Raw genomic sequence first — 27,580 nt, 5'->3', positions numbered from 1 at the left:
GCTGGTGCGCGTGAGCCATCGCTCGCTGGGGCGCTGCATCGCTCGCTGGCGCGCGAGATCGCGCGCTGGCGCGCGAGATCGCTCGCTGGTGCGCGCGAGCCATCGCTCGCTGGGGCGCTGCATCGCTCGCTGGCGCGCGAGATCGCGCGCTGGCGCGCGAGATCGCTCGCTGGTGCGCGCGAGTGATGCTGGGCGCAGCGCTCGTGGCACGCGAGCTTGCGCTCGCTGCGCACGAGGCTGCGCGCTGTTGTGCGAGGCAGCGCGCGCTGTGGCGCAGCTCGCTTGCTGCCCACACGCGACTGCCTTGGCTCGCCCCTCGCCCATGCCCATACGTTCATTGCTCGTGGCACACGACACAAGGCAGGGCTGCTGCCTTGTGCTCGTGCACTACGGCCTTGCTCATTGCATTCGTGCCGCACGGGCGACGAGCTCCCTTGCTCGTCGTCGCATGCCCGCATTATACAACACCCCTTAAGGGTAACACGAAGCGTCCATTGCTTCGCGCGTGCAAGTTATTTGAACGAATCGCATAAAATTTAAAATTTATATTTAAAATTAATGACAAATTAATAAATAATATTAATTTCATAATTTTAGGGCGAAAAATCGAAAATTTATTATCCAATTGATTTCCGATTGATATGGATTCAAGTCTAGGTCATAAAAATTTAAAATTTATCGTAAATTTACAATTTTTATGGTGGTTTTTAATCATAGGTTTCTAATTAAATTACAATTAATTATGAAAATCAAATTAATTCTAAATTATTCTAATTTTCAACAAATTAATCATAATTACAAATTAGATTGCATAATTAACAAGACTAGGCATTCAAACTTGTTAAACATATGCAGTAGGTCAATCAAAAATTCAAGATTTATCAACAAGAATCGCAAATATTTAATTTAACATCTTAAATTTACGAAATTTTGCATTCGAAAAACTAAAACCTTCGAAAAGTCATAGTTAGGCTTCGAATTTGAGAATTCTGGGTTCGGCAGAAAAATACTATTTTTGTCAAAATTTTAGAATGCCTTTTACATGCGGAATTGACACAAAAATCACTCAATTCGGATGAGTAATGAAGAAACTGCCGAAAAACTGCGTACGTATAATTAAATAAACGCAATTTGCAACTAATTAACAATTACGAAAATTAATCACCCCTTTTAATTCTTGCAAATTTGTAATATTTAACCATGTTCATGCAATTTAGATTATGAAAATAATAAGGGGCTCGTGATACCACTGTTAGGTTATGATACATATGACATTACATAGATCATGCGGAAACAACCATTAACCCAGGAAACATATTATTTACACATAATCATTTAGCATAGTTTAGATGCATACTCTTTGTTGCGTGCCTTCCCTAGCTGCGCCCGAACCGAACAAGAACAAGTCTTTTAGGACTCCAAGTGTCGTCCCTCCGTAGAAAGTCCACAGCACGTCCGGATCCGCCTTAAGATTGACCAACTAGAATCGCCCTTAAGGTACTCAGAAAATTCGGCACTTTTGGGGCAAGATGGGTGTTTGAATTTTCTCTCAAAAAACTCACTTTTGAATACTTTGAAACTTGTGTATAAATTATGACCCCTAGGCCTTTATTTATAGAGTTATGGAAAAGGAATCGTAATCCTAGTAGGATGCGAATTAATTGGAATTAGAATCCTACATGAATTCTATTTAATTAATTTATCCAATTAGGAATAGACATTTAATCATACACTGACTCTTGCTGATTCAGGAATCACGCATGAGCACAAACTCACACACACACGGCAGCCACAAGGACTGCCCATGCGTGCGAGCTGTAGCCCACGCAGCAAGGCCCACGCATCCGTGGCCTTGGCGCGCGCTGGGCTTGTGGCGTGCGTGCTTGCTGGGCGACGGCCTGGCTTCGTGCTGGGCCTTCGTCCGGCAGGCCTCGTCCGATGCTAATTCGTACGATACGCTTCCGATTAAATTTCCATTTCCGGAATCTATTTCCGATACGAACAATATTTAATATTTCCGATTCCGGAATTAATTTCCGTTTCGAACAAATATTTAATATTTCCGTTTCCGGAATTATTTTCCGATTCCGGCAATATTTCCGATTCTGACAATATTTCCGTTTCCGGCAATATTTCCGATTCTGGTAATATTTCCATTTCCAATAATATTTTCCGATACGTACCATGTTTCCGTTTCCGGTAACATCTACGACTTGGATAATATTCATATTTCCGATACGATCCATATTTCCGTTTCCGGCAATATCATCGTTTCCGGAGTATTCATTTCTTGCCTGTGACGATCTTAGCTCCCACTGAAACCAAGATCCGTCGCTTCCGAATATTCATAGATGGAGTATTTAATGCCATTAAATACTTGATCCGTTTACGTACTATTTGTGTGACCCTACGGGTTCAGTCAAGAGTAAGCTGTGGATTAATATCATTAATTCCACTTGAACTGAAGCGGCCTCTAGCTAGGCATTCAGCTCACTTGATCTCACTGAATTATTAACTTGTTAATTAATACTGAACCGCATTTATTAGACTTAACATAGAATGCATACTTGGACCAAGGGCATTATTTCCTTCACGTACCTCCCCACAGACGACGCCAAATGTTGTGGGGTTTTTCCGGTGAGATACCTTGGAGGTTTCCCGGTAACTTTTAAGGATCAAACAAGATTGTATTTTTATAGAGAGAGAAAGTAGAGAGAAGGCAGAGCAGCAATTGCCCTTGAATGTATTGATTGTGACCCCTTTTTCTAGGGAAGTGGGAATATTTATAGTACTAGGTTTTTGTGGGAATGACCTAATATTCCCCTTACATGATTGGCTGGGGAATGGGAGGAGGACACGTGTCCTTTCTCCTTACAATTCTCTGGTCCCTTTTGGCAATAGTGGGCTATTTGGGCCTATTGTGCTTAGTCATTCACTTGGGATACATACTAATTAAGCCCCTTTCCAGGTATAGGTTTTATACATACATTTATACACACTTAAATACATACATTGTAGATACCTAGATTAATACTCATGCCTCGGAGTAGACTTCGTATGATTTCTGCTTAGGGGGCGCAATACGTGCCATGTGTCACGTCCTCATTGGTACACGAAGGCACGGTAATTTTGCCCACAACACTATCTTAGACCTTCAAAAATATTAACTAGTAGTAAAAGGATAAGAAAGGGTCGATCCCACGAAGAGACTACTAATTTGTAACGTCAAAATTTATCTAACCAAACAAGGCCTACATCCAATCCGACATAAATATAGAATACCTAGCTTATACAGTTATATACCTATTCACAAAGAAGGGGGGTATTTAAGACTCACTTACACGATCTAAGTAAGAGCTAAATAAATAACTAAACTAGTTATTTACAAGTGACAAGCAAACAAGCCCAATTGATATGGTTTGATTATAGGAAGGCCATACAATTTAAAGTCCATTTTCCAAGTAGCCTAATCTCATTTAACACTTAGTTTGGGAAATAGGTTGTGAATTTACCGCCGCGATAAATCTAACCCTAATAAACTAGTTTCATTAGAACAATCCATATACTTAATAAAATTAAAGTGATCCGCTCACTCCTAACAATACTAAGTCGTTTACTCTAAATAACCGATTAACGTCGCGTCAAGTAGTAATCTAGCATAGTCTAATTACTCCACACCTGTAATCGTGCACTATCACAAATATGAAGAAGAAGAAGAAGGGGACGACTCTGTCCCAGCTGAAGAAGAGAGCTGTATTAATGTGAGATTCCCAATCTTATGGGATTTCTTTAATTTGAGTGGACCATTCTTCCTTCACAATTGTTTTAAATATGGGCTTCACTTGACAATAACCTTGGACCCTTCTACACTCCCCTTATTAGTTGGAACTATTAATGTCTCGTGTAAATCCATTGGGCTTCGGTTTTCTTCCCTAGCAATTATTACCTGTAACATAACCAAGTACATTTAAGCTAATTTAACAATAAAATATAAGACTAAGAAAAATATACTTCTAATTATTAAACGTAATTAAAGACATAAAATAATAAATAAAAGATAACTACCTGACTTAAATAAGGGAATAAATATATGGTAAATAATGCACTTATCATAACCCGTGGTCTTGGCCATTTGGCCCATGTATACTAATTTTTCTGGATTTTTGAAGTTTTTTGTGTGCCTCAAGCTTTCTTGATGTGGAAATCTTTGCATCCATCTTTTCCATGTCCGACTATTCTTCTTGGTGAGTTCGTTCGTTATTACGGTTCTTTGCGGGACTTGCTCCCACGTAATCACTGGTAATATCCTTCTAACTCACATGCATTCTTTGGGTCGGGCATATTTCTTGTGGGGCATTGGTTGGATGGGTAGTTGTGCCCCTCCTAGTTTCGTTTTAGGCCTTGAGGACATGGCCTAAGTATTGTTTTCTACTTTGATCTCCATGTGATGGATTGCTTGATTTTGTGAATATTTTAGATTTTGTGCATATTTCTTGATTAGTTTCATTGATTTTCTTTATTTTCTTTTCCTTATTTTCTTTTTTCATTTCTTTTCGGTCTTTGTCAAGGCAAGTTTTTCTAGCTTTTTAGGCATTATTCTTGATTCGGGCATAATAAAGTTGGAACTTGTAGGTTAGAATGCTTTTATTCCTAATTGGTAGATGTTTGCACGGTTTTCAATGTCTTGGGTCGAATCTAGGATTTAGGAGTTAAGAAAGATGGTTAGAACTTTGGGTAGCATTCTTCTTGAACCCTTGGCTTGTGGTAAGATGGTGTCGATCTCTCTAGTGACTTGAAACCGGAGAGAGTAGTATTTGCTCCCATGTGAGGACCATGTTCATATTAGCCCAAACACATTGTTCACACATATTGAGTGGCATGGATCCTTAGCATTGACTTTCTTATCTCCCAAATTTGACTATTTCCTTCCCGACACCGCGACTGACCTACTTTAGGGGACGATAGAGGCATTTCCTTTCGGTGACTATTTTTCTTTTTAGTTTAGGACTTTATTTTCAATTTTTCATATATTTTTGTTTGCATTTGCCCCTTTGCTAGCCATTTGAGCCTTGCCCCTGCATTTCTTATAAGCACATTACAAGCCTAATAGCCTTTGTTTTATTTTCACCCTTAGAAGTGATAGTGAAGCTTTGAGTTATGATGCTTGATGGTTTTGAATGATTATGCAAAGTTGAGGAATGATTGATGATTGGTTAGAATGGCAAAGTATGGGAATTATGTTGTATATAGTGAATAAATAAGAAAAGCAAAAGAGAAAGGAAAGTTTTGAAAAAGCCAAAAATAGAGAAAAACAAGGCAATGAGAAAAGTTTCATTTGAAACACAAAAAAAAGAGAAAATCAAATCAAGAAAAGTTCAAAAAAGAGTTTTAGTTTAGTTTTGTTGTTGAATAAGCTTGGGGGTGCCCCAAATAAGTGGTATGAGTTTGTTTTGGTTCGATTTGCTTGATTTGAGTTCAATAATTGCGCTTCACTTTAGGAATGAGCACCAAATCCCAAATTTGTTCCACACCTTACCCCTAGCCTAACGTTACACCCTAAAAAGTCCTCTTGACCCTTTTGAGTTGAGTCATTGTCGGTGGAGGGAGGATTTGGTCAAGTATATGGAATGGGATTGTCATACTAAGATGTCGAGTAACCTTCTCTTCTCCCTTGCAATTCTTGTTTTCCGGCGCCTTCGCGGTGTCATGAGAAACCATTCTTAAGGGTGGATGGGATCTAGAGATTTGACGTGGTATGCTCGGTTGAAGGGGAATTGATAAGTGCGAACCCTTAGTTCACTTTGTTTGGCACTTGAATCCTTCACTCGATTTAGGACATTGGTTAGCATGCATTTGTTTATTTGGTTAGTAATATTAGCATTCTCTCATACTCGTTCCATAATAAAGGCCCTTATCTTGAATTTTGTAGTTTAATTTTACTTTCTTTTCTATTCTTTTCCTTTCTTTTCTTTTCTTTCCTTTTCTTTTCTTTTTCTTGGTTTATTTTCCTTTTAGGTCTTGCCTTGATTGAATTTTTGGAAGAGTTATGGGTGTTTCTCTTTGGAAACCCTTGCGAGATCCCACTCGCCCTCATGAGCGATTGTGGGGTTTAAAGAGCTTGTTGCATGCGCTTAAATGCAACCGTGATTCCTACGAAAGTGAGTTAGTGTGCATTCTTGTAGTTCTTATTTTCGTAATTTTGATTTTGAATAATTAAGCTCATTCTCCTCCCCATTTCTCATTCTAGCTTTGCTTGAGGACAAGCAAAGGGTTAGCTTGGGGGAGTTTGATGAGCGACATTTATGTCGCTCTTAGCTTAGGACTTTAGTTCATTTTATTAGCATTTTATTATTATTTTTTCTTAGTTTTATCGTTTTTAGTTCGTTTATTGCATTTTTGCATTTATCGTAACATTTTCTCGTCTTGCGTATATTTTAGTCGTTTTTGCTCTAATAGTGCCTTTTGTGCGCATTCTCATTGCGTAAGAGTCGTTTTGAGTATTAACGTGTTTATAATGTGTCATTATGCTTGTCGACGAGTTATATGTTTTACGATTTGTAAAAAATGTTAAACGAATTAATAATGTTTTCGATTTTTAATAACATGTATTGTGATTTTCTAATGTGCTACGTTGCTTATTAATATGCAGCGATGATGTTGTGAGCCATGAGAAATTGAGTTAAGTGTGCAGCGCGCAAACAGCCACAGCTTAGCAACCTCACGAGGAAGCACAGTAGCAGTCACACGCAGCACAGGAACAACAGCTACAACCCTGCAGTTTTATACACAAGCTAGCAGCCACAAAGGAGCTAACACAGCTACAATACTTGGCTTCTGTTGTTTGAGCTTCGCTGCTGCTCACTTGAAGTGCCTTGATAGCAGCCTTGTAACAACATAACAGCAGCAATAGAGAAGAATAGCAGCCATATAGCACAGCAGAACATCGCAGCAACAGCTTAGCAATAGCACAAGCAGAATAGCGCAGCACCTGAACAGCCACAGTACGAGCAACTGTGTACTTGGCTTTGTTGCAGCCAGCAGCACTCGAGCAACCTCACGAACCACAGCCTTGTAGCAAGAAGGGTAGAAGCAATGAGCAAGAAGAGCAGCACAGCAACTCGCAAACAGCAAGACCAGTAGGTGTGCGAGCACACGAGTTTAGTGTGTGTGCCCACACTGTTGTGCGAGCACACAGCTCTGCCCGTGCGAGCACACAAATCTGCGAAATTGATGCAGTGGCTCAGTGGTGTTTTGTGCGAGCGCACGGTTTCCCTTGTGCGACCACACAGCTGCGCGGAGGAGTTTAAATACGAAAATCGCAGAATTAGTTTTTACGTAATTTCATTTTTAGATTTTCATATTTTAGAATTAGCTTAGAATTCTAGAGAGAGAATCAGATTAGGGCTTAGATTAGAGGTTATGATTAGGATTCTTAGCTTCAAATTCTTAATTTTTAGTTGATTCAAACATCAAATTTCAGATTTCTTTTCTCTTTCATTTGAGTTTTTTTCTTCAATTTTGTTCTTCAATTTTGGTTCAACTTCAATCATTCAAGGTATAATTCTTAATTTTCTCTTTGATTTGTTCCTTAATTCTTTAAATGCTTCATTATTTTCGTTCTTGCTTTGATTTCATTGTTGAATCTTAGATTTAGTTTCATATTTAGAATTTTCTTGATTTTCCCCCCAAATTTGATATTTGAATTTTCTGATTTTTGTTGATTCAATTAGTTTCATTAATTCAATTAGTTTCATGATTAGGATTAATTGTAGTTTAATTTTGATGTTAATCATGCTAATTGAGTAGTCTTATGTTAGGTTATGATACATATGACAAAACATGAATCATGCGGAAAACCTTAATGCCAGGAAATATATTATTTACACATAATCATATAGCATAATTTAGATGCATACACTTTGTAGCGTGCCCTCCCTAGCTGCGCCCGAACCGAACAAGAACAATTCTTTAGGACTCCAAGTGTCGTACCTCCGTAGATAGTCCACAGCACGTCCGGATCCGCCTTAAGATTGACCAACTAGAATCGCCCTTAAGGTTCTATAAATTTTCGGCTAATAGGGCAAGTAATATGGCTGATTTTTCTACGCAAAAATCTCTGTTTTATTGTATGAATACTTATTGAAAACCCGTGTGTAAATTTATGACCCTAGGCATATATTTATAGGACTATGGAAAAGGAATTCGAATCCTGATAGAATACTAATTTATTAATTAGAATCCTTTTAGAACTCTAAATAATAAATTTAATCTTTTAGGATTAGGATTAAATCAATGCACGAATTCCGATAGCATTAGGATTCGTCACGCACACGAGCAGCGCACAAGCACCGCACGCCCGCACGCAAGCCTTGCGGCCCACGCCGAGCGCACAACGCTGAGGCCCATGCTCGCAGCCCATCGCTGAGCTTGTCGCGCGCCAAGGCTTGGCTGGGTTTGGCCTTGCGCTGGGCCTGGTCGAGGCCTTGGCGTGTTGGACGTGTGTGGCTTTGCTGGGCGTCGGCCTGGCTTCGTGCTGGGCCTTCGTCTAGCAAGCCTCGTCCAATGTTAATTCGTACGATACGCTTTCCGATTAAATTCCCGATTCCGGAATTCATTTCCGATACGAACAATTTAACATTCCCGATTCCGGAATTAATTTCCGTTTCGAACAAATATTTAATATTTCCGTTTCCGGAATTATTTTCCGATTCCGATAATATTTCCGTTTCCGGCAATATTTCCGATTCCGGTAATTTTTCCATTTCCGATAATATTTTCCGATACGTACCATGTTTCCGTTTCCGGCAACATCTACGACTTGGATAATATTTATATTTCCGATACGATCCATATTTCGGTTTCCGGCAATATCATCGTTTACGGAGTATTCATATCTTGCCTTTGACGATCTCAGCTCCCACTGAAACCAAGATCCGTCGATTCCGAATATTCATAGATGGAGTATTTAATGCCATTAAATACTTGATCCGTTTACGTACTATTAGTGTGACCCTACGGGTTCAATCAAGAGTACGCTGTGGATTAATATCATTAATTCCACTTGAACTGAAGCGGCCTCTAGCTAGGCATTCAGCTCACTTGATCTCACTGAATTATTAACTTATCAATTAATACTGAACCTCATTTATTAGACTAATCATTAAGTGCATACTTGGACCAAGGGCATTATTTCCTTCAGTCTCCCACTTGTCCGTAGGGATAAGTGTGCATTTCCTAATTCCTTTGTCGCTCGATGCTTGCTCTTGAACATAAGGTAAGAGTTGTCATCCTTATTATGTCCAGAGGTGTTTCTCGGTTTCAGAGTTCAACTGATCAAATAAACAGATAATCATAGCCTATGATTCATCTGAGCACGGCCATGCATTTTACAGTTTCTAGCTCTCCGAGTGGCCTTGTACAACTTTCAGCATCTCATCCCGATTTATGGGAGGACAATCCCAATCTTGCGATCTTGAGATTAGACTTCGTTTGATAGGTGATTACCTGAGTGTTGCCTTTATAGCCTCCTTTTACGGTGCGACGGTTGGTCAACGTCAAAGTAAGCAGTTCTCAGACAAGTAATCTCAAATCACTCAGGTATTGAGGATTAGTGTCTAATAATTTTAATGAAATTTACTTATTACAGATTTTCATCTCTTACAGCAAATGATTATGACATTGCCATGTCCACATAGTTCAAGAAACAGAACTACTAGTCATCTTGCATTCTAGTCGTCTAACGTTTTCTATGCGTCCATCTTTATAGAAAACTCCGACCAGGGACCATTTTCAACTTTTGACATTCAAGTTCACTTGATAGACATTTCTTAGTCACATGACTGTTCCTGACAGTCTATCTTGAATATTTTGTCAAATTGAAGGGACTCATCATTTAATACCAAACCAAGATTAAATGGAATATGAAAATACAGTTCATATATGATAAATGTTCAACCCCAATGTTTTACAACCATGGGCCTCAAACCCATCTTTAAAACAATTAGTGGATTTCAAAACTATGCTTGATTTCCAGTGCCACAATGTGAGTGTTGTTTCTCACTTGTTGCATAGGTTTAGTTATCATGCTTTGCCAATCTTAATATCCTTTTCATCGAATGTTCTTCGAGATATGATGATAAGATCTTTTGAGTTTGTTTATTATGTGATCTAGTCTTTCTTACTTCGATAGTGGTTCTACGCATTTTGCAATGAAGAACTATTAAGTCAACAGACATGTGATCTACCCAAGTTCAATGAAGAACTCTTTAACATAAACAACCCTGTTTCATTGCTTCTTAGGCAATAATTACTTTTACTTCAACTGTATAGGTTGCTAGTGATGCTTTGTTTGGATTCACGTATCCAAGCAGTTCATAGATATTTGGAAGACATTCCATCTGTATCTCAGAACATAGAAATTAATATTTTAATTTCCCACGCAACAACTCATGGTCTCTAATCCATGTTGTCATTTCAAAACACGATGCTTTGTAGCTCGTCCTTGCCAATGGTTAACTCCAAAGGAATCTTGCTTGATCCTTTGCCAGTGTTTATGCGTGTAGCATCAATATTTAGCATATCTTTATTTCCCTGAATCAAGAACTATTCTTATGTACCTTTTCAAGTACCATAAGTTTTTCTTGATCTCAATCTAGTTGATCTTCACTTAGATTGGTATATGTTCGTTATGCCTAAAGCCATACGATACGTTTTTGGCGATCCTCATATTATATCATAATATTCATGATAAATTCTTTTGCAGAATTATTCTCAATTGAATTCTATTCATGTAACTTTAGCCCATTCAATTTCAGCAGATACTGAATCCAGCTAAATTCTTTGACATATAATATAGGTTTAAGAATCTCACTTGGATCCTTTGATGTTTAACTTAGTAAACGCTTATACATAGCTCAAACATCTTTTACTTAGATTTATTCATATGGGTCGAATATCTCCAATGGAGTCTTTCGTGTTTGATTTAGTAAATGCCATTACTTAATCTAAAACAATGTCATAAGATCTTTGTAAATAGATCTTAATACCCAGTATGTACTAAGTTTTGCCATGGTCCATCATTGATGAATAATTTCAAATCTAAGTCATTAGCATTTGAATGGTATTTAACAATAGAGAGATATGTGTGCGATACACATAGGACCTGTTGTGGGATCTTTTACGGTGCTGACGTGGCACGCGTTCCTCGGAGGTATCAAGTATGACCTGGCACGAACTTCTGGCAACCTGCAAAACAAGAATATTCCCTCCGATGCCTAAGTAAGTATAAGCTAGAGAGATAAGTAATTTGTAGAGAGAAGGCAGAGCAAAGATAAGTTTTTGTTGGTGGGGATGAATTGAATGCCCTCTTACCTTGGGATCTGAGCTATTTATAGTGCTAGGGTTTCTTGGGGACTGTGCCCTCAACCCTGGTTGTGGGGTGCGTGCCCCTTGGGGATTTAGGACACGTGGCATTCGGCCCGCAATGATGAACCTTCTCCATTTGGACCTGCCTTCTCAGAGAGAATGGGCCTTCCAAAATGGGGCTCTGCTCTTATTTTGGTTGGGTACCAATATTTGGGCCTTCTTTCTAGGTTTGAGCCCAACTGGCCAGTATTGATCGTCGGCTGCCTCTTTGGGCTTTGTGGTGGAGATATTCGAGCCCACATCATTTGCCCCTCATGAGGAGTAAAAACAGACGTTAGTTTTCACTGCTCTTAGAGTGTCCAATGAGGTGATGACGCGTGGCAGGGGTAATCATTTCTTACCCCTCTATAAATAAGTGGCCAATTTGAGTGATTTTCCCCCTCATTTCCAGTGATCATTTGAGAGCAATAGGAGAAGGCGATTTCCGGCGTCTAACACCCACCGAAATCCACCGTAGCACCGCCACGATCTTCAAAGTCGTGTTCTTGCAGTTCTTCATCAAAGTTCTTTCACAAACTCTCTTTGATCTATCAGGTAAAGGCTTTCTTTGGAAAAATGTGTTGATTTTTATTCTTCCCAATTCTCTTTTCTTAATCATGCAGGGGTCTCGTCAAACTAAGGGCGTCAACTTGTCCCTTTGACGCCTTCTCTTTTCAAGTTTGCCCCTGTCTTGAGCCAAGTCTCCAGCCTGTGCAGGATTAAATGGCGCGGATAGAGGACGAAGAGCAGTTCGAAGGAGAATCCTCTTCTCCTATAGAGGACGTCCTTGAAAGCATCGATGTCGCGCCGGCGAGCACGTCAGGTGGGGAGGAAGGTCACCTTCATCCCAGTGCAATCTTCCCACTTCAGACGTGGCTGAACTTTCTCACCCTCGAGGGGAAGGCCTATGGGAAGTCTCTGAATTTAGGTTCGGAGTACAAGTTTCGTATGCCGGCTGGCATGGACTGCACCAGCTTTGGACTGGTGGAAGGAGAGTTCGCCGTGTACGACTCATTTCTGAAGCTGGGTTTGAGATTCCCCCCTCACCCCTTCGTGGTGGAGTTGCTGGACGGCTTCAATATTGGCCTGAACCAAATGTCCCCAAACTCCTGGGCGGGTGTGTTTGGCTATATTGCCCGTTGCGAGCTTGCAGGCATCACCCCTTCTCTTCCGGCGTTCCTAAGGATCGCCTCCATGTCACAAGTTTCGAGAGCCGCTGCGGGCTGGCTAATTCTGACGTACAAGGGAGCTTATCGGACGGTGATGGGGAAGGCGTCTAAATGGCATCACTGGAGGAAGAAGTGGGTGGTCATCAAAACCACAAATCTGGAGATGTGCGAGCGGATGAGACGTTGGAACGTCAAGCCCAACTTGGTTGGAAAAGGCGCCTCTTTGCCTCCAGTCTCCGCCGATCTCTGGGAACGGATCTCGTCGCTGTTCAAGGCCAAGCCACTCGTCATTAAGGGCAAGACGGCCTACATACCCGAGGGGTGGTTGCCTCATCTGGATCAACTGGGCAATCCCGTTTTCCTCTCGGCTATAGGCTTGTGTCCGTATATGCCGAGAGGTAGTGTGTCTATACTTCCAACCCTTCACTGTTTTATCAAAACCGTACTTAATGTCTTTATTTGTTTTTTTTCAGACGAGGCCATGGATAAGCTGGACGATGCCTCCAAAGGCCTAGTGGATATGTCGTCCTGGTTGGCGAAGGTACTCGACGCCAGCACCTATAAAGCTTGGAAGCGTCAGCAGGCGGCCGAGCAAGCCATCTCTGAGCAAATGGCTCCCCCTCCTGCTGAGGAGAAGGTATTGATCAAACCTTCCTATGTGATTCCCTTTGTTGTTTGCAACTTATATGTTTTCATTTCTTCAGAAGACGAGGAAAGCGGCCACGGACGCGACTCCTACTTCTAAGCTCAGGGCTGGCGGCACAGGGAAACCCGTCTTCAAGTCAGTGGCTTCGAAGGCTTCTAAGTGGTTTGCCGTCCCCAAGGCTGCATCCGCTTCTCCTAGCTTCCAGAAAGCTGGAGGGACAGCTGATCCTCTTGCGGAGATTCCTGAAGTCGTCCGCCGAAACATTCCTCTGAAGACGGCGGAAAGAGCTAGGAATTCTGGGGGTAAGTTTTACTCCAACATCGTAACCACCTGTCGTTCCTCGTCTAGCAGTTCTCTAGTTTCCCCCAGGGATTCTAAGGCCGTTGTTTTTCCCATAGAAATTCCCGATCCTCAGAAAGACATTGATGCTGAATTGGATCAGATCCCTTCTTCAGGCGGGTTCAATTCTCATGACCGCAGGAAGATAATAACGTTGATGCGCAATGCCATTCATCCCCAATATGCTGAGACTCTTCCCGAGGCGGCCGAGAATATGCTTGCTGCCATGCAGTCCTCGGCACTGGACGTAAGTTTCATTATGCCTTTATTTTTACACACTCGTTTCTTTTTGTTTGACTTGCTATTTTTGTGCAGATGTTCATTCTGCTGGACTCACTGAAAAAGTGGCGCACTGCTTTAGTGCATGAAGAAGCTCGACACCGTGTGTGGCGACCAGCATTTTGCTGCGCTGGAGAAGCTTCGCTTCGACAGGCGGGAGTAGATTGGCGCTGTGACTACCGCCCTGGCCTCCCAAAATGCTGAGAACACAGCTCGTCTCCTACAAATTGATCAGAACTTTTCTGAAATGGAGGACCTTTCCAAGAAAATCAAGGAGAAAGAAGCTGAGTTTTCTCGTCTTCAGACTCAGTTTAAGGAGTTGGAGGTCCAGCTGGAGGCGGCTAGCAAGGAGGTTGCTTCGTCACAGAGCGTTCTCGACCAGTCGGCCATGCTAGGTGAAAAATCAATCCGAAGGGGTATGGAGCTTGCATGGAATGCTGAATTTGCAAGTGAACGTCCCTTTAGTTGGTTTGAGAAGTTCCTCACCTATCAGATTGAGGTGGAGAAGGCTCAAAAGGAAGGACGCACTCCTCATGAGTTTGTACCCAGAGAGGATGAGGAATGAGCTCCTACGCGTCTTGTATTTATTTTTTTTTATTTTTTTTGCACATGTTTTCTTGACGCCTTGCTTAGTGGCTTTGTGCATAATTTTTGTAATTATGACTAACTTTTTGGGAATGACATGGCGCCTTTTGAACGTCTTATTGCTTTTTAGCTTTTGTCATCATCATCATTTGTTCTATGATTATGTCCGACGCCTCCAACTTGAGACGTCAGATGTCTGCCCTGGTCTTTTTGCCGAGGTCTTTTGCTACTTTATATAGCTATGTGTTAGAAATGTGTAACCCCTGTGTTCTAGGTGATCAGCCTAGTGAGGGTGCTAATCTGGGCCACTTCTTAGGCCTTTAAACGACTAGTCTTTACTTCTTGGGAGAACGTTAGTTTGCATTTCTCCAAGGAATTTGGTAACATATTTGTCATAAAGATTTCCCAGCAAGGCCGGCTTGCGGGGAATTTTTCATTTAATGTTTAAAACATGCTACATGGTGCGTCTAGGTTCTAGACGTCTTTACAAAGCATATAATCAAGATAAGTGTCAATCTAGAAAAAGTACTTCTTGAGGTTATCCACATTTCATGTACGCAAGATCGGACGTCCCTGCATGTCTTGGATCCGGTATGTTCCGTCTCGCACCTCCTCGTTAATCTCATACGGACCTTCCCAAGTAGGGGTGAGTTTCCCTTGTTCATTGGCGCGTCCGACGGCTTCCATTTTCCTAAGTACAAAATCTCCAACTTTAAGTATTCTTCTAGAAACCCTTTTGTTGTACTCCCTCGTCATTCGGAGATTGTATAGCTGATGTCGTAGAGCCGCGTTCCCTCTGGTTTCTGGTAAGAAATCCAAGGCCGCCTTCATCATTTCCCAATTGGCATCTTCATTAAACAACATGACGCGCAGGGTTGGTTCACACATTTCAATGGGTAGGACGGCTTCAGCCCCATAAGCCAATAAGAATGGTGTTTCTCCTGTGGAATTTTTTGTCGTGGTCCGTATAGACCATAAAACATTGGGTAACTCGTTGGCCCATAAACCCTTTGCCTCATCAAGCTTCTTCTTTATCCCTTCAGATATGATTTTGTTGAATAAGCACCACTTGTCCGTTAGCTTGGGGGCGTCCTACTGATGCAAAACATGCTGTGATACCATGGTCAGCCAACCAATCTTCCAATTTGGGCGTCTTGAATTGTGACCCATTGTCGAAGACAATAGACTGAGGCACGCCAAATCTTGTGATTATGTTTTTCCAGATGAATTCTCTCACATCCTGTGCCTTAGTGTTCTTTAAAGCTTCAGCTTCTACCCATTTAGTGAAGTAGTCGACGGCTACTATTACATAACGCAGTCCTCCTGGTGCCGTTGTATAGGGGCCTAATAAGTCCATCCCCCACTTGGCAAATGGTATAGGGCTGGTGATTGGCGTCAGTTTTTGTGCTGGTCGTCGAATTAGATGAGCAAATCGTTGGCATTTATCGCACCGCTTGACCAAATTGAGGGCGTCTTCTTTGAGAGTGGGCCAATAGTATCCGGTTCTTAAAGCTTTTTCGGCCAGGGCCCTCCCTCCTATGTGAGAGCTGTATAATCCCTGATGAAGATCTTCCAGTACCTCTTGCCCCTTCTCGGGGGTTACGCAGCGAAGAAGAGGCCGTGAGAAGGCTTTTTTGTATAGAGTTCCATTCCATATCTCAAACCAGGTGCATTTCTTTTGTAACTTTTCTGCCTGCTTGGGGTCATCGGGGAGTACTCCATTCATTTTGAAGTTGACAATATCATCCATCCAGGTGGTTGTTCGGTCTAAGATGTCTGTTCTCGAGGCGTCAATGCTTTTGGACTGTTTTACCTCCCATAATACATATCGTGGCGTGTCGCAGGATGCTGAGCTTGCCAGTTTGGATAAAGCGTCTGCCTTGTTATTTTCAGACCGGGGTATGTGTTGTACTTCAAAGTTAGACAGTTGTTGAACTTCTTGACAGAATCTTTCCAGATATTTTATCATGGCCTCATCCTTGGCCTCATATTCTCCTTTGATCTGACTGACGATTAACTGCGAGTCAGACAAAACCAGGACGTCTGTTGCCCCTGCGGCTCTGTTCATCTGAATTCCACATATCAGGGCTTCGTATTCAGCTTCGTTGTTTGACGCCTGAAAGTTAAACCGCATTGCATATTCATAGATGTCCCCTTCTGGTGATTCGCAGATAATGCCGGCTCCTGACCGGTTCTGAGTGGCAGAGCCGTCCACATGTACTATCCACTGGGTTTTCTCACTCTTCAAATAGGGTGGCTTGGTCAGTTCCACGATGAAGTCAGCAAATGCCTGTCCCTTTATTGCCTTCCGCGGTTCATACGAGATATCAAACGCGTTAGGCTCAATTGCCCAGTTGAGCATTCTTCCGGACGCCTCAAGGTTGGTGAAAGGCCGCTTTAGCGGTTGATCTTCCCCTAAGAGAGGGCTGACCAGTCGTGGCAAAGTATGCAGATGTTCTTTTAGGCGAAGGAAGGCAGCCTCAGCTTGCGACGTCCACTCAAACTGGGTGCCCTTTTAGATGGTACTGAAAAAGTAGTGACACTTGTCTCCAGCTCTAGATAAAAATCGTCCCAAGGCGGCAAGACACCCAGTGAGGCGTTGCACATCTTTGACCGTCCTTGGCGACGTCATATTGATGACCGCCTGCACTTTGTCCGGATTTGCTTCAATGCCCCTTTCGTCAATCAAGAAGCCAAGGAACTTGCCAGAAGATACCCCAAATATGCACTTCTTGGGATTGAGTCTCATCTGGTATGTCCTGAGGATCTCAAAGGTTTCTCTCAAATCGTCGAGGTGATCCATCTTCTGCTTGCTTTTTACAATCATGTCGTCAATATAGGCTTCTATATTCCTCCCCAGCTGCTTTGCGAAAACTGTGTTCACCAACCGTTGGAAGGTGGCGGGGGCATTTTTTAAACCGAACGACATTACTTTGTAGCAGTACAATCCTTGTTCCGTGACGAATGACGTCTTCTCCTGATCTTCAGGCCATAATGGGATCTGGTGAAATCCGGAGTAGGCGTCCATGAAGCTCATCATGGCATGTCCGGCTGTTGAGCCGACGAGTCGGTCTATTTTCGGCAGTGGAAAACTGTCTTAAGGGCAAGCTTTATTGAGATCAGTGTAATCAACACACATCCTCCACGTCCCATGAGGCTTGGGTACCAGGACTACGTTAGCTACCCAGTCTGGATACTGACACGGACGTATGAAGCTTGCATCCATTAGTTTCTTAACCTCGGCAGCGGCGGCCAAATTTCTTTCTTCTCCATGATTCCTCTTCTTTTGTCGTACTGGCTTTACAGCGCTGTCCACATTCAACGTATGCACGGCCACCGCCGGGTCTATGCCTGGCATCTCCTCTACCGTGAAGGCAAATATCTCCTTGTATTCTCGGAGTAGTTGCACTAATGCTGCTGACATGGGGTCGTCAGGGTGGACCCCAATGGGGACCGTTCGAGACGGGTCTGCTAAGTCCAGAATTATAACATAGTGTGCTCCCACTGGCTCAGGTCGTCTTTCTGCATTGTGCTCCGTTGGTATCTCCCGGGTTTTACGACGGCTTGCCAGAGGTTTAGCCTGCTCTTTTCCCTTCGGAGAGGCTCCCCAGGCCGTCGGCTCCAATGTCGATAAGTAACAATCCCTGGCCAACTGTTGATTTCCATAGAGAGACCCAACACGTCCATTACTTCCGACAAATTTGACCAACAGTAAATGAGGAACGATCACAGCTTTTAGGTCGTTGAGTGTTGGACGGCCAAGTATGATGTTGAATGTGGTGAGGTTTGCTACAATTATAAACCTGATGTCAACTTCTTTGGTCACTGGGGGAACTCCAACAGAGGCCGGAAGCAAAATGGAGCCGATTGGACGAACGATGCTCCCTCCGAATCCTACCAAGGGCCCGTACACTTTTTTTATGTCCTCAGGATTATGCCTTAATTTCCGCAGACATTGCAGACTGATTATGTCGGACGAGCTCCCCGTGTCCACCAGTACTCTCTTCACCTTAAGATTAGCCACCTTGATCTCTATAACCAGAGGGTCATCATCATATGGCGCTGCCGCCCTTATGTAGTCGTCTTTGGAAATTTCTACAGAGGGTAGATTCTTCTGTGCTGGGCCGTCCTTCCTTACATGGTTCTCCTGCAGCTGTTCCCCCTGATATTACCATAACTCTTTCGTTTAAATACTTAGAGGTGGGGCTCACTTCTTTGTGTGCGTCCTCTAAATGGACGTACTGGCGGAGGTGTCCTTCAGCCGCACGATCAGTTAATATCTTCCTCAACATCCGACAACTTTGGGTGTCATGCCCTTCGTCGTTGTGGAAAGCATAGAAAGGGGCTTCCGGGCTGTAGGTGGTCAATCGTCGGGGGGACAGTTCTATTCCCAGACTCGGTCCTTCAGCAAGGAGGATCTCGTCAAGAGTCGTGTTGAACATAAAGGGACCTCTAGAGGACGACCTCCTTCGCCCCCTTTTTTTTCGGAGCCACAGCCATTCTTCCTTCGGGTGACGCTCTCATGCTGTCTTCTAGGAGCCTCTAGAGAGTAATGGCCCTCATTTTTCTTCTGTAAAGTTCGTCTCGTCCTTCTTCCTGGACGTTCCTCTTTGACATGTCGACTCGCTCCCTCCAGGGTGCGTCTCTTCATAGGTGAGTCGGGATCTTCTGACAAAAACTCTACCATCCTGCCATTATTGTGCTTAGGATTGACTTCGTGAGAACCATCCAACAAGGGCCGCACAGAAATGACGGCAGCAGGCTGGCTAGCTGCCGCGTCATAATGAGTGTTGGACCCGTCCTTAAACACCCCTTCTCTGGCTGGGAGTTCTGATTTACCCTTGGTTTTTCCGCAGTCAGTTTGAAGTTCAGCCATGACACAGACGGCGCCAAATGTTGTGGGATCTTTTACGGTGCTGACGTGGCACGCGTTCCTCGGAGGTATCAAGTATGACCTGGCACGAACTTCTGGCAACCTGCAAAACAAGAATATTCCCGTAGGAATATTCCCTCCGATGCCTAAGTAAGTATAAGCTAGAGAGATAAGTAATTTGTAGAGAGAAGGCAGAGCAAAGATAAGTTTTTGTTGGTGGGGATGAATTGAATTCCCTCTTACCTTGGGATCTGAGCTATTTATAGTGTTAGGGTTTCTTGGGGACTGTGCCCTCAACCCTAGCTGTGGGGTGCGTGCCCCTTGGGGATTTAGGACACGTGGCATTCGGCCCGCAATGATGAACCTTCTCCATTTGGACCTGCCTTCTCAGAGAGAATGGGCCTTCCAAAATGGGGCTCTGCTCTTATTTTGGTTGGGTACCGATATTTGGGCCTTCTTTCTAGGTTTCAGCCCAACTGACCAGTATTGATCGTCGGCTGCCTCTTTGGGCTTTGTGGTGGAGATATTCGAGCCCACATCAGGACCAATTAAGTTTTACGTACTCCCACTAAACTTCTTATATATCTATAAGAATCATGTACATTTTATGAAACTAAAATACTTATTAGCTTCACTAACATACAATTCCAATTCCCAATTGCTTGCTTAAATCTGTACTTAGATTTCATAAGCTAGCTTTCCTTTTCAAGCATTTATTTGGATCCACAAATCCTATGACATACCATGTACATAGTTATTCCAACATTTGATTGAGGAATAAGTTTTGTCATCCAATTGCCATATGTACCAATATGCAATCATTGCTTGATTTATAGACTTGAGCATTACGATTATGCATGAGGCTTCAACACAATCCACGCCGTGAATTTGCTTGTAACCTTTAGCAACTAATCTAGCTTTGTGTGTGAACACAATTCCATGTTTGATGGTTTTTATCCTTAAAACCAATTTGCAACCAATAGATGTAAATCATTCTTGCAAATCAACAAATTTTCAATTTTGTCATCAGAACATTGAGTATGTTTTTATGGCCTTTAACCAAATAAACATTAAGTCTATATATGGCCTCTAACCATTTTAGGGAATCTAGGTTTCGTCATATCTACATGATAATAGTTTGACTGCAAGTTGTAGGTTTCTTCGCTATCTAATAGAAGAATCGCATAGCTTCAGTGACCTGAACTCCATGTTTCTTCATATCTAATAGAAGAATCTCATAGTTTCAGTGACTTGAACTCTATTCCTACTTGGGTATAGAACATCAAACAATAGAATATCAATAGCCACTTGAAAGTCCTTTGAATATTCTGTTCTTCTTGAAGCACTTGTAAAGTCTTCTAAGAGATGTCTATTCTTTAAAGCCACTTCTAAAGTCCTTAAAGAATACGTGTTCGGATTTTCTAAAGAGCTTCGAAAAGTCTCCGGAATGTCCGTTTATGTTTGTTGTTCGCCTCGAATACTTTCGAGGTCTATTTTCTCCCACCTGTCATTTTGGAAACGAATCTCCAAAAGGACATTACTTCGAGCAAACAAACATTATGTTCTCAAAAATCCATGGTAGAAACAATACCCTTGTGTCTCATTTGAATAAATCACAATGAAACATATATCTATTCTTGGGCCTTAGTTTGTTGAATAACAAACACTAAGCTCCCACTGAGTTTAGGAACTCTATAGATATAGTATAAAAAGATATTCTGAAATTACTTTTCAATAGCTTTGACGAATTTGGTTTAGTTTGGTGGTAGTTGAGCATTTTGTTTTAGAAATTATAGGAAAAGTCTTTATGATCCATCATTGATCGAATCAAGTACTAATCGACTTCGATCATTCCAACTTAGATATGCCATATCTTATGGAGCTAGATTGTGAATTTTACTACACACAATCATTGATGATCATTCTTGACTTAAGTAATCATCAACATGATCTAACCTAGATCTTTATGATTTCTTGCCAAGTGGGATTTATACTTCTGAATCTTTGAACTAGCCAAACAGATTCAAACTTATATCAGATTGAGTAAATAAACCTATATTCACTCAAATCTGTGTGAAATAATAAAGTCATAAAACCTTTCTTTAGCTTTGAACTCTATCGTGTAGGCGTTCTAACAATAGTTCATATCTTTTGTTACTTTCAACAAGTAAGACTAGCTTGTCTTGAATTGATTTAGAAATCAATCAACTTTTCAAAAGTCCATCAAAATAAAGCTTATGAATGTTAACTTGTTGATATGGTCTAAGCAACAATGCCAAAGATTAGTGGAACTCAAATCAAGGGTTTGATTTGAACCTAGTAAAGTTTTTATTGTTAAAGAGTTGTTTGTTTTAATCAAGCATATTGACTCAACCCGTAAATGACCATTTCATTCAAATAAGCAAACCAACATTGTTTTGTTCTTCTGAATGTGAGTCTTTCTGTCAGAAATTTAGGTATGCTGATTGTGGAACAAAATAGCCATTAAGTTCCAGCCTTTGAAAGGACTTAAAACAAACTAGATGACCCTACAACTAATGTAGCATTGCCATGCTTCATTTCCCACTTGTAGGTCATTAGTGTAGCCTAGCTTCCATTGTTTGAGTTATTACCGAAGTAAGAACCTCAAGCGGTATATGATACCAAGGAAGTTTGATTGCTAGGTCACTTCTCTTTAAACATAAACTTTTAGGTAGAAACGGAACTGTAAGTTCCTTTCACTTGTTCTTTGTTTTCCTATTTCTTGTACCCTTTCTTATAGTCTTAAGAATTGACTCTTCTAGTGTTGACTTTTATACTTTGTTCGACATGTCCAACGTCACTCCAACAAAGTTCTTACCATTTTAATTTATGTTGAATATTTTGTTTCAACTAGATGATCTTACCAGAAGCTTCTAAAGTTCTCTAAGAATCGATCTATTCGAATGTCTAGGGTCTAGACTCATTCGAGAATTAAATGGAAAAAGATTTTAGGTTGTTAACCATTGGTTAAGCTGAGCGTTTAAACTCAATGCTTTATGATCTCAAAACTACATTGTATTTTGAATTCACAAGCACCAATCGTTTGCCATTCGACTTTGATACTCGAAAACAACCATAAAACTCGCTAAAAGAAATGTACATTTAAATTGCTCATTTTCTCTCATTTCCGTGAATCGTTCTTGGATTCACTACCAATCGAGGAAATTTACTGTTACCTTTCTAAAAGGATTTACTGCAGTGCAAGATATTTAATTATAAAAAATAACTAAAACATACATTGAAGCATGCAAAGTCTAAACATTTATCATGAATAATAACTTGAAAATTAAAGCAATCATGCAATTCAAACAAGTTATTAGCATTTTATTCGAATTTATTGTTCCAGCAGGTGTGAATAAAATGATTCCAAGACCCTAAAATCATTGAAGAATTAAGCACATTATGTATTTTGACTCAATTCTAAAATATTTTAGATAAGCAAAAGCCTTTTGCTAATAGTCTAGAAACTACTCTTCGTTGATAGGTACGTCTAAGAACTTATTAGGTAAACCTATCAATTTTTCCACGACATAAAAGGACTCCTTACTTATATCGTTGAGTTTCACCAAAACTAACATGTACTCACAATTTTTGTGAACCTTACCCCTTTAGGATCAATAAGTAACACCTCGCTAAGCGTAAAACTATTACTAGATTGATGTAAAGGTTATCCAAGTAAGTGTTATTTTGGCATGGCACCTTTTAACTCAATTTTTAAACTTCGGAACTTAAGGCTCTTACTATGTTGGTTAGATTTTAAGTGAACTAAAATCCTTAATCATGCAACATAATCAAGCCATAATCTCATGCATAATTAAGACATATTTAAACCAATAAATAACTTAAAGCATGCATAAGATAAATGTGATCTAGTATGGCCCGACTTCATCTTGAAGCTTCAACTTCAAATTCCGTCTTGAAAATGGATTGGAAACTCCGTCTTGAATTTCACCGTGGGAGGCGCCATTTTCTTCAAATAGGATCAACTATAATTAAACTAATTACAACTATTTGATGGTACGCAGACCATATTTGAATTGAAAAACAAATTTTGGTGCATTAGACCAATTACATTCAAATTAATGGTACGCATACCATATTTTCTATCCTATTTGGGCCATACTAGTCACTTCATAACCTGCAAAACTGTACATATACAATATATACCATTCACCCATTCATTATCATGAATGGCCCACATAGCTGGTTAGTAAAACACGTTGTATGCATCACATAAATATTTGCAGCAATTTATCAAGGGCACCAATAATCTACCAATTATTCAGTCCTTATTAATTCTAATCAAGTTGTTTAACCTTAAAGGATTTGTAGACCTAATCAAGAGTTTATGACTAAAAATGCTCCCACTTAAACCAATAACTTTATATGCTTTACTAAGTTTAAACATAAAATTGTATTTCTAGTCTAACCGGAAACATACAAGTTTAATTAAAATTTAAAGCTCATATAAAATTATAATCGAATCCATTTAATTTAATTTATTTTCAGTTGATTTAAATGAATTTAAATTATTTCAAGGTTTTTAATTTTAGTAAAATAATTAATATAAATTAAAATTTATAATAATTATAATATTCAAAATTAAAATCCAAGAAAACAATTTAAATTATTAATTTTAAAATTAATTAAAATGATTTCCGAACTGAAAATTTCAAATTAAAATTCAAAACGACTCAATCGTAACACGACGAGCACTTGGACTTGTGCCCAAGCCCCATCGAGTGCACGACCGATCGCACGCCCATGGCACATCGCAGCAGCAGCCACGCGCAAACGCAGCAAGCCAAGCCACGCTTGCGCACAGCCTGCTCGCCCGCATGCATCGCAGCAGCTACTGAAGGAGTGCTCGCTCGCTAGGCGCAAGCAAGCCCTCGTGGCGAGGCAGCGCTCGTTGGTGTGGAGAGCAGCGATCGCTGAGCAACCCAGCTCTCGCCCTCGCGCGGTCGCCTCGTCATGTGCCCTGTCCATCGCCCTTCGCCCATAGCACACAGCACACACTCCCAGGCTCCCTTGCCTCGTGCGCGCGCCATGCCTTGGTTGCTCGCTGCATTCGTACCGCACGGGCGACGAGCTAGCTCCCTTGCTCGTCGTCGCGTGCCCGCACTATACAACACCCCTTATGGGTAACACGTAGCGTCCTTTGCTTTGTGCGTGCAACGTTTATGAGCAAATTTTATAAAAAATTAAAATTTTTAATTTAAAAATCTATGACAAATTAATAAATCATATTAATTTCATAATTTTAGGGCGAAAAATCGAAAATTTATTAATCAATTAATTTCCGATTAACATGGATTCAAATCTAGGTCATAAAAATTTAAAATTTGTCATAAATTAACAATTTTTATGGTGGTTTTTAATCATGGATACCTAATTAAAATATTAATTAATTATGAAAATCAAATCAATTCTAAATTATTCGAATTTCAACAAATTAATCATAATTACAAATTAGGTTGTATAATTAACAAGTCTAGGCATTCAAAATTTTTTTGGCAATTAATAATTGTATTAATAACCAAAGCCTTGAGCAAAACACCCAAGGGAACAGGGAAACCAGGCCACCAAAACTACTATACACAAAATCAAATGTGTAGTAATCTACTCCTAAGTTCCTCAGAACCTCTACAACAAACTTTAAACAAAATTTCCCTAACAATATTGTCTATGCTCTTAGTAAGCCTTTTAAAGATTACAGCATTTCTAGCAAGCCACACACTATAAATGGCTTCAGTGAAGCACATAACATACAACTGATCAGCAACACCAACTTTCCTGCTTCTCTTCATAACTTGCTGCAACTCAGAAGCAAAACCAGTAGCTCCTCTATGAACACCAATCCGCAACAACAGTTTAGACCAGACTGCAGAGGAAAACTTGCACTCAAAAAACAGATGTTCAACTGTTTCTTTCTCATCTGTGCACAGCACACATTGATCAGAACACTGAATCCCCCAAGCTTGAAGTCTATCAGTAGTATAAAGCCTATTAAGGATAGCCAACCAAGTGATAAACATGCTTTTTGGACTAGCTTTGTTATAGCACATTACTCTCCACCAAGTAACCTTAGGAGCAACACCCTGCAAGAACAGTTTAGACCAAACTGCAGAGGGAAACTTGCACTCAAAAAACAGATGTTCAACTGTTTCTTTCTCATCTGTGCACAGCACACATTGATCAAAACACTGAATCCCCCAAGCTTGAAGTCTATCAGTAGTATAAAGCCTATTAAGGATAGCCAACCAAGTGATAAACAGGCTTTTTGGACTAGCTTTGTTATAGCACATTACTCTCCACCAAGTAACCTTAGGAGCAACACCCTGCAAGAATTTATACACCTTGCTAATACAGTATTTTCCATTTGCAGTAGCTTTGTCCCAACCACCAATTTGCAAAATAACCTCTCTACTATTAAAGATCTTTTTAAGAGCCCAAGAACAAGACCCAGGAGTGGACATCTGAAGAGGATTTTGGCCTTTCATATAGAAGCTATCAACCCACTGCACCCACAGTTTATCTTTCTTAAAAGCCAAAGCCCACAGCAATTTCCCAATGGCTACTTTGTTCCAAGCAGCAATATTCTTCACATTCCAACCACCAGAGTTTCTAGGTTGATACAGTTTATCCCATGCTACTAAAGCTTTCTTTGATGCTGCAGTGTCACCAGTCCAGAGTAAACACCTGCAATAAGCTTCTACCTCCTTAATGATTCTTTTAGGTAAAATGAAGATTTGGCACCAGAAGGTCTGCATGCCAAACACGATGGTTTTGATAAGTAACAACCTGCCAGCATAAGACAAAAACTTAGCTGACCACACCTTAGTTCTAGCCAGAATCTTGTCCTCTAGAGGCTTGCATTGTGGATAGGATAATTTCTTGGAGGAAAGTGGCACCCCTAGATATCTGAAAGGAAGGCAAGCTTCTGAGATTTTCTGATCAGATAAAATATCTGTTTTGTCACACATTGAAACACCAGCAAAGTAAATATTACTTTTATCCATATTAGCTTCAAGGCCTGAAGCAGAAGAGAACTTGGAAAAAGCTTCAAGAAGTAACTGTACAGAGACCTTGTCAGCTCTTGCAAACAATAATAAGTCATCTGCAAACATCAGATGAGTAATATTGAGCTTCTCACAATAATAAGTTAAAATCAGGATTTAGCTTCAGCTGGTTCATACATCTTGTCAAGTATTCCATTCCAATAGCAAACAGGAAAGGGGAAAGGGGATCCCCCTGTCTCAGCCCTTTTTTTGCTTGAAATGGTTTGCTAGGAAAGCCATTGATGAGAATAGAGTAGGAAACAGTTGTAAGACAAGTCATGATCCACTTCACAAACACTTGAGGGAACCCTAGCTCTTGCGGAACAGTCTGAAGAAAGCTCCAGTCAACTGAGTCATAAGCTTTTTTTTAGGTCAACCTTTAGAACACATCTAGGGGATATATGGCTCTGCCATACCCCTTGATTAATTCAGTTGCCATCAAAATGTTGTCAGCTGTACCTGATGAGATTGAGCTGCAGTTCTAGACAATCTTGGACCTGACCTAAGAGTGGGGAGATCAGGCTTAGAAATGTGAGTAGCAGCTGTACCTAGAAGAGCCATATAGAATTTCTGAATTTCCACAGTAATTTCCCTAGGATCTACAATTTTATGCCCTTGAGGAGTGTACAGCAAAGAAATTCTATTCATGTTTCTTCTTTGCTTGACAGAAGCATAAAAGAACTTAGAGTTAGAATCCCCATCAGCTAGCCATTGTGAAGGAAATATGTCCTTCACCCAAGGTGCATTAAGTCTAATACCAAGGTTCAGATTAATTGCGAACAATTAATTTAGTGAGATCAAGTGATCGAAACAGCTAGCTGGAGCAATGCTTCCGATCAGTGAGTTCTAATGGATATTGAACTCACAACTTACTCTTGACTGAACCTACAAGGTCACACCAATGACACGTAACAGATCACCGGATTAAATGAATCGGAAATTCATTTAATAGCTTTTCGGGAATTAGTTGGAAACGTATTATACGATACGACCTTTGTCGGAATCGTATATCGTATCGCGAATATTCGTAAGCTGGGCGACACGAATAAATCGTATCGTACGATGGTGATTCGTCGTATACGAAACGATAAATAATATATCGGAAATATATTAAATCGCGAATACGAAGGGCATCGGAGTTGCCGGCCCGTCGAGCCAAGCACGTAAGCGTGCAAGGCCCAACGAGCCAGCAAGCTCCCGAGCA

At 40.9% G+C, this 27,580-nt stretch overlaps 1 protein-coding gene across 1 annotated transcript; it reads right to left on the bottom strand.

Moving 5' to 3' along the window:
* Positions 1 to 24,921: 24,921 nt before the first annotated feature.
* On the bottom strand, positions 24,922 to 27,024 carry LOC130461833 (uncharacterized). Its single transcript, XM_056830062.1, has 3 exons — positions 26,836 to 27,024; positions 26,515 to 26,704; positions 24,922 to 26,435 (listed from the first exon to the last, which is right to left on the bottom strand). The coding sequence occupies exons 1-3, from the start codon at positions 27,022 to 27,024 to the stop codon at positions 24,922 to 24,924; spliced, it is 1,893 nt and encodes a 630-aa protein (XP_056686040.1).
* Between the last annotated feature and the right edge of the window lie 556 nt (positions 27,025 to 27,580).

The sequence above is a fragment of the Spinacia oleracea genome, chromosome 5 (genome assembly GCF_020520425.1).
Source record: "Spinacia oleracea cultivar Varoflay chromosome 5, BTI_SOV_V1, whole genome shotgun sequence".
Lineage (NCBI taxonomy): Eukaryota > Viridiplantae > Streptophyta > Magnoliopsida > Caryophyllales > Amaranthaceae > Spinacia > Spinacia oleracea.
This window is presented reverse-complemented; position numbering and strand designations above follow the sequence as displayed.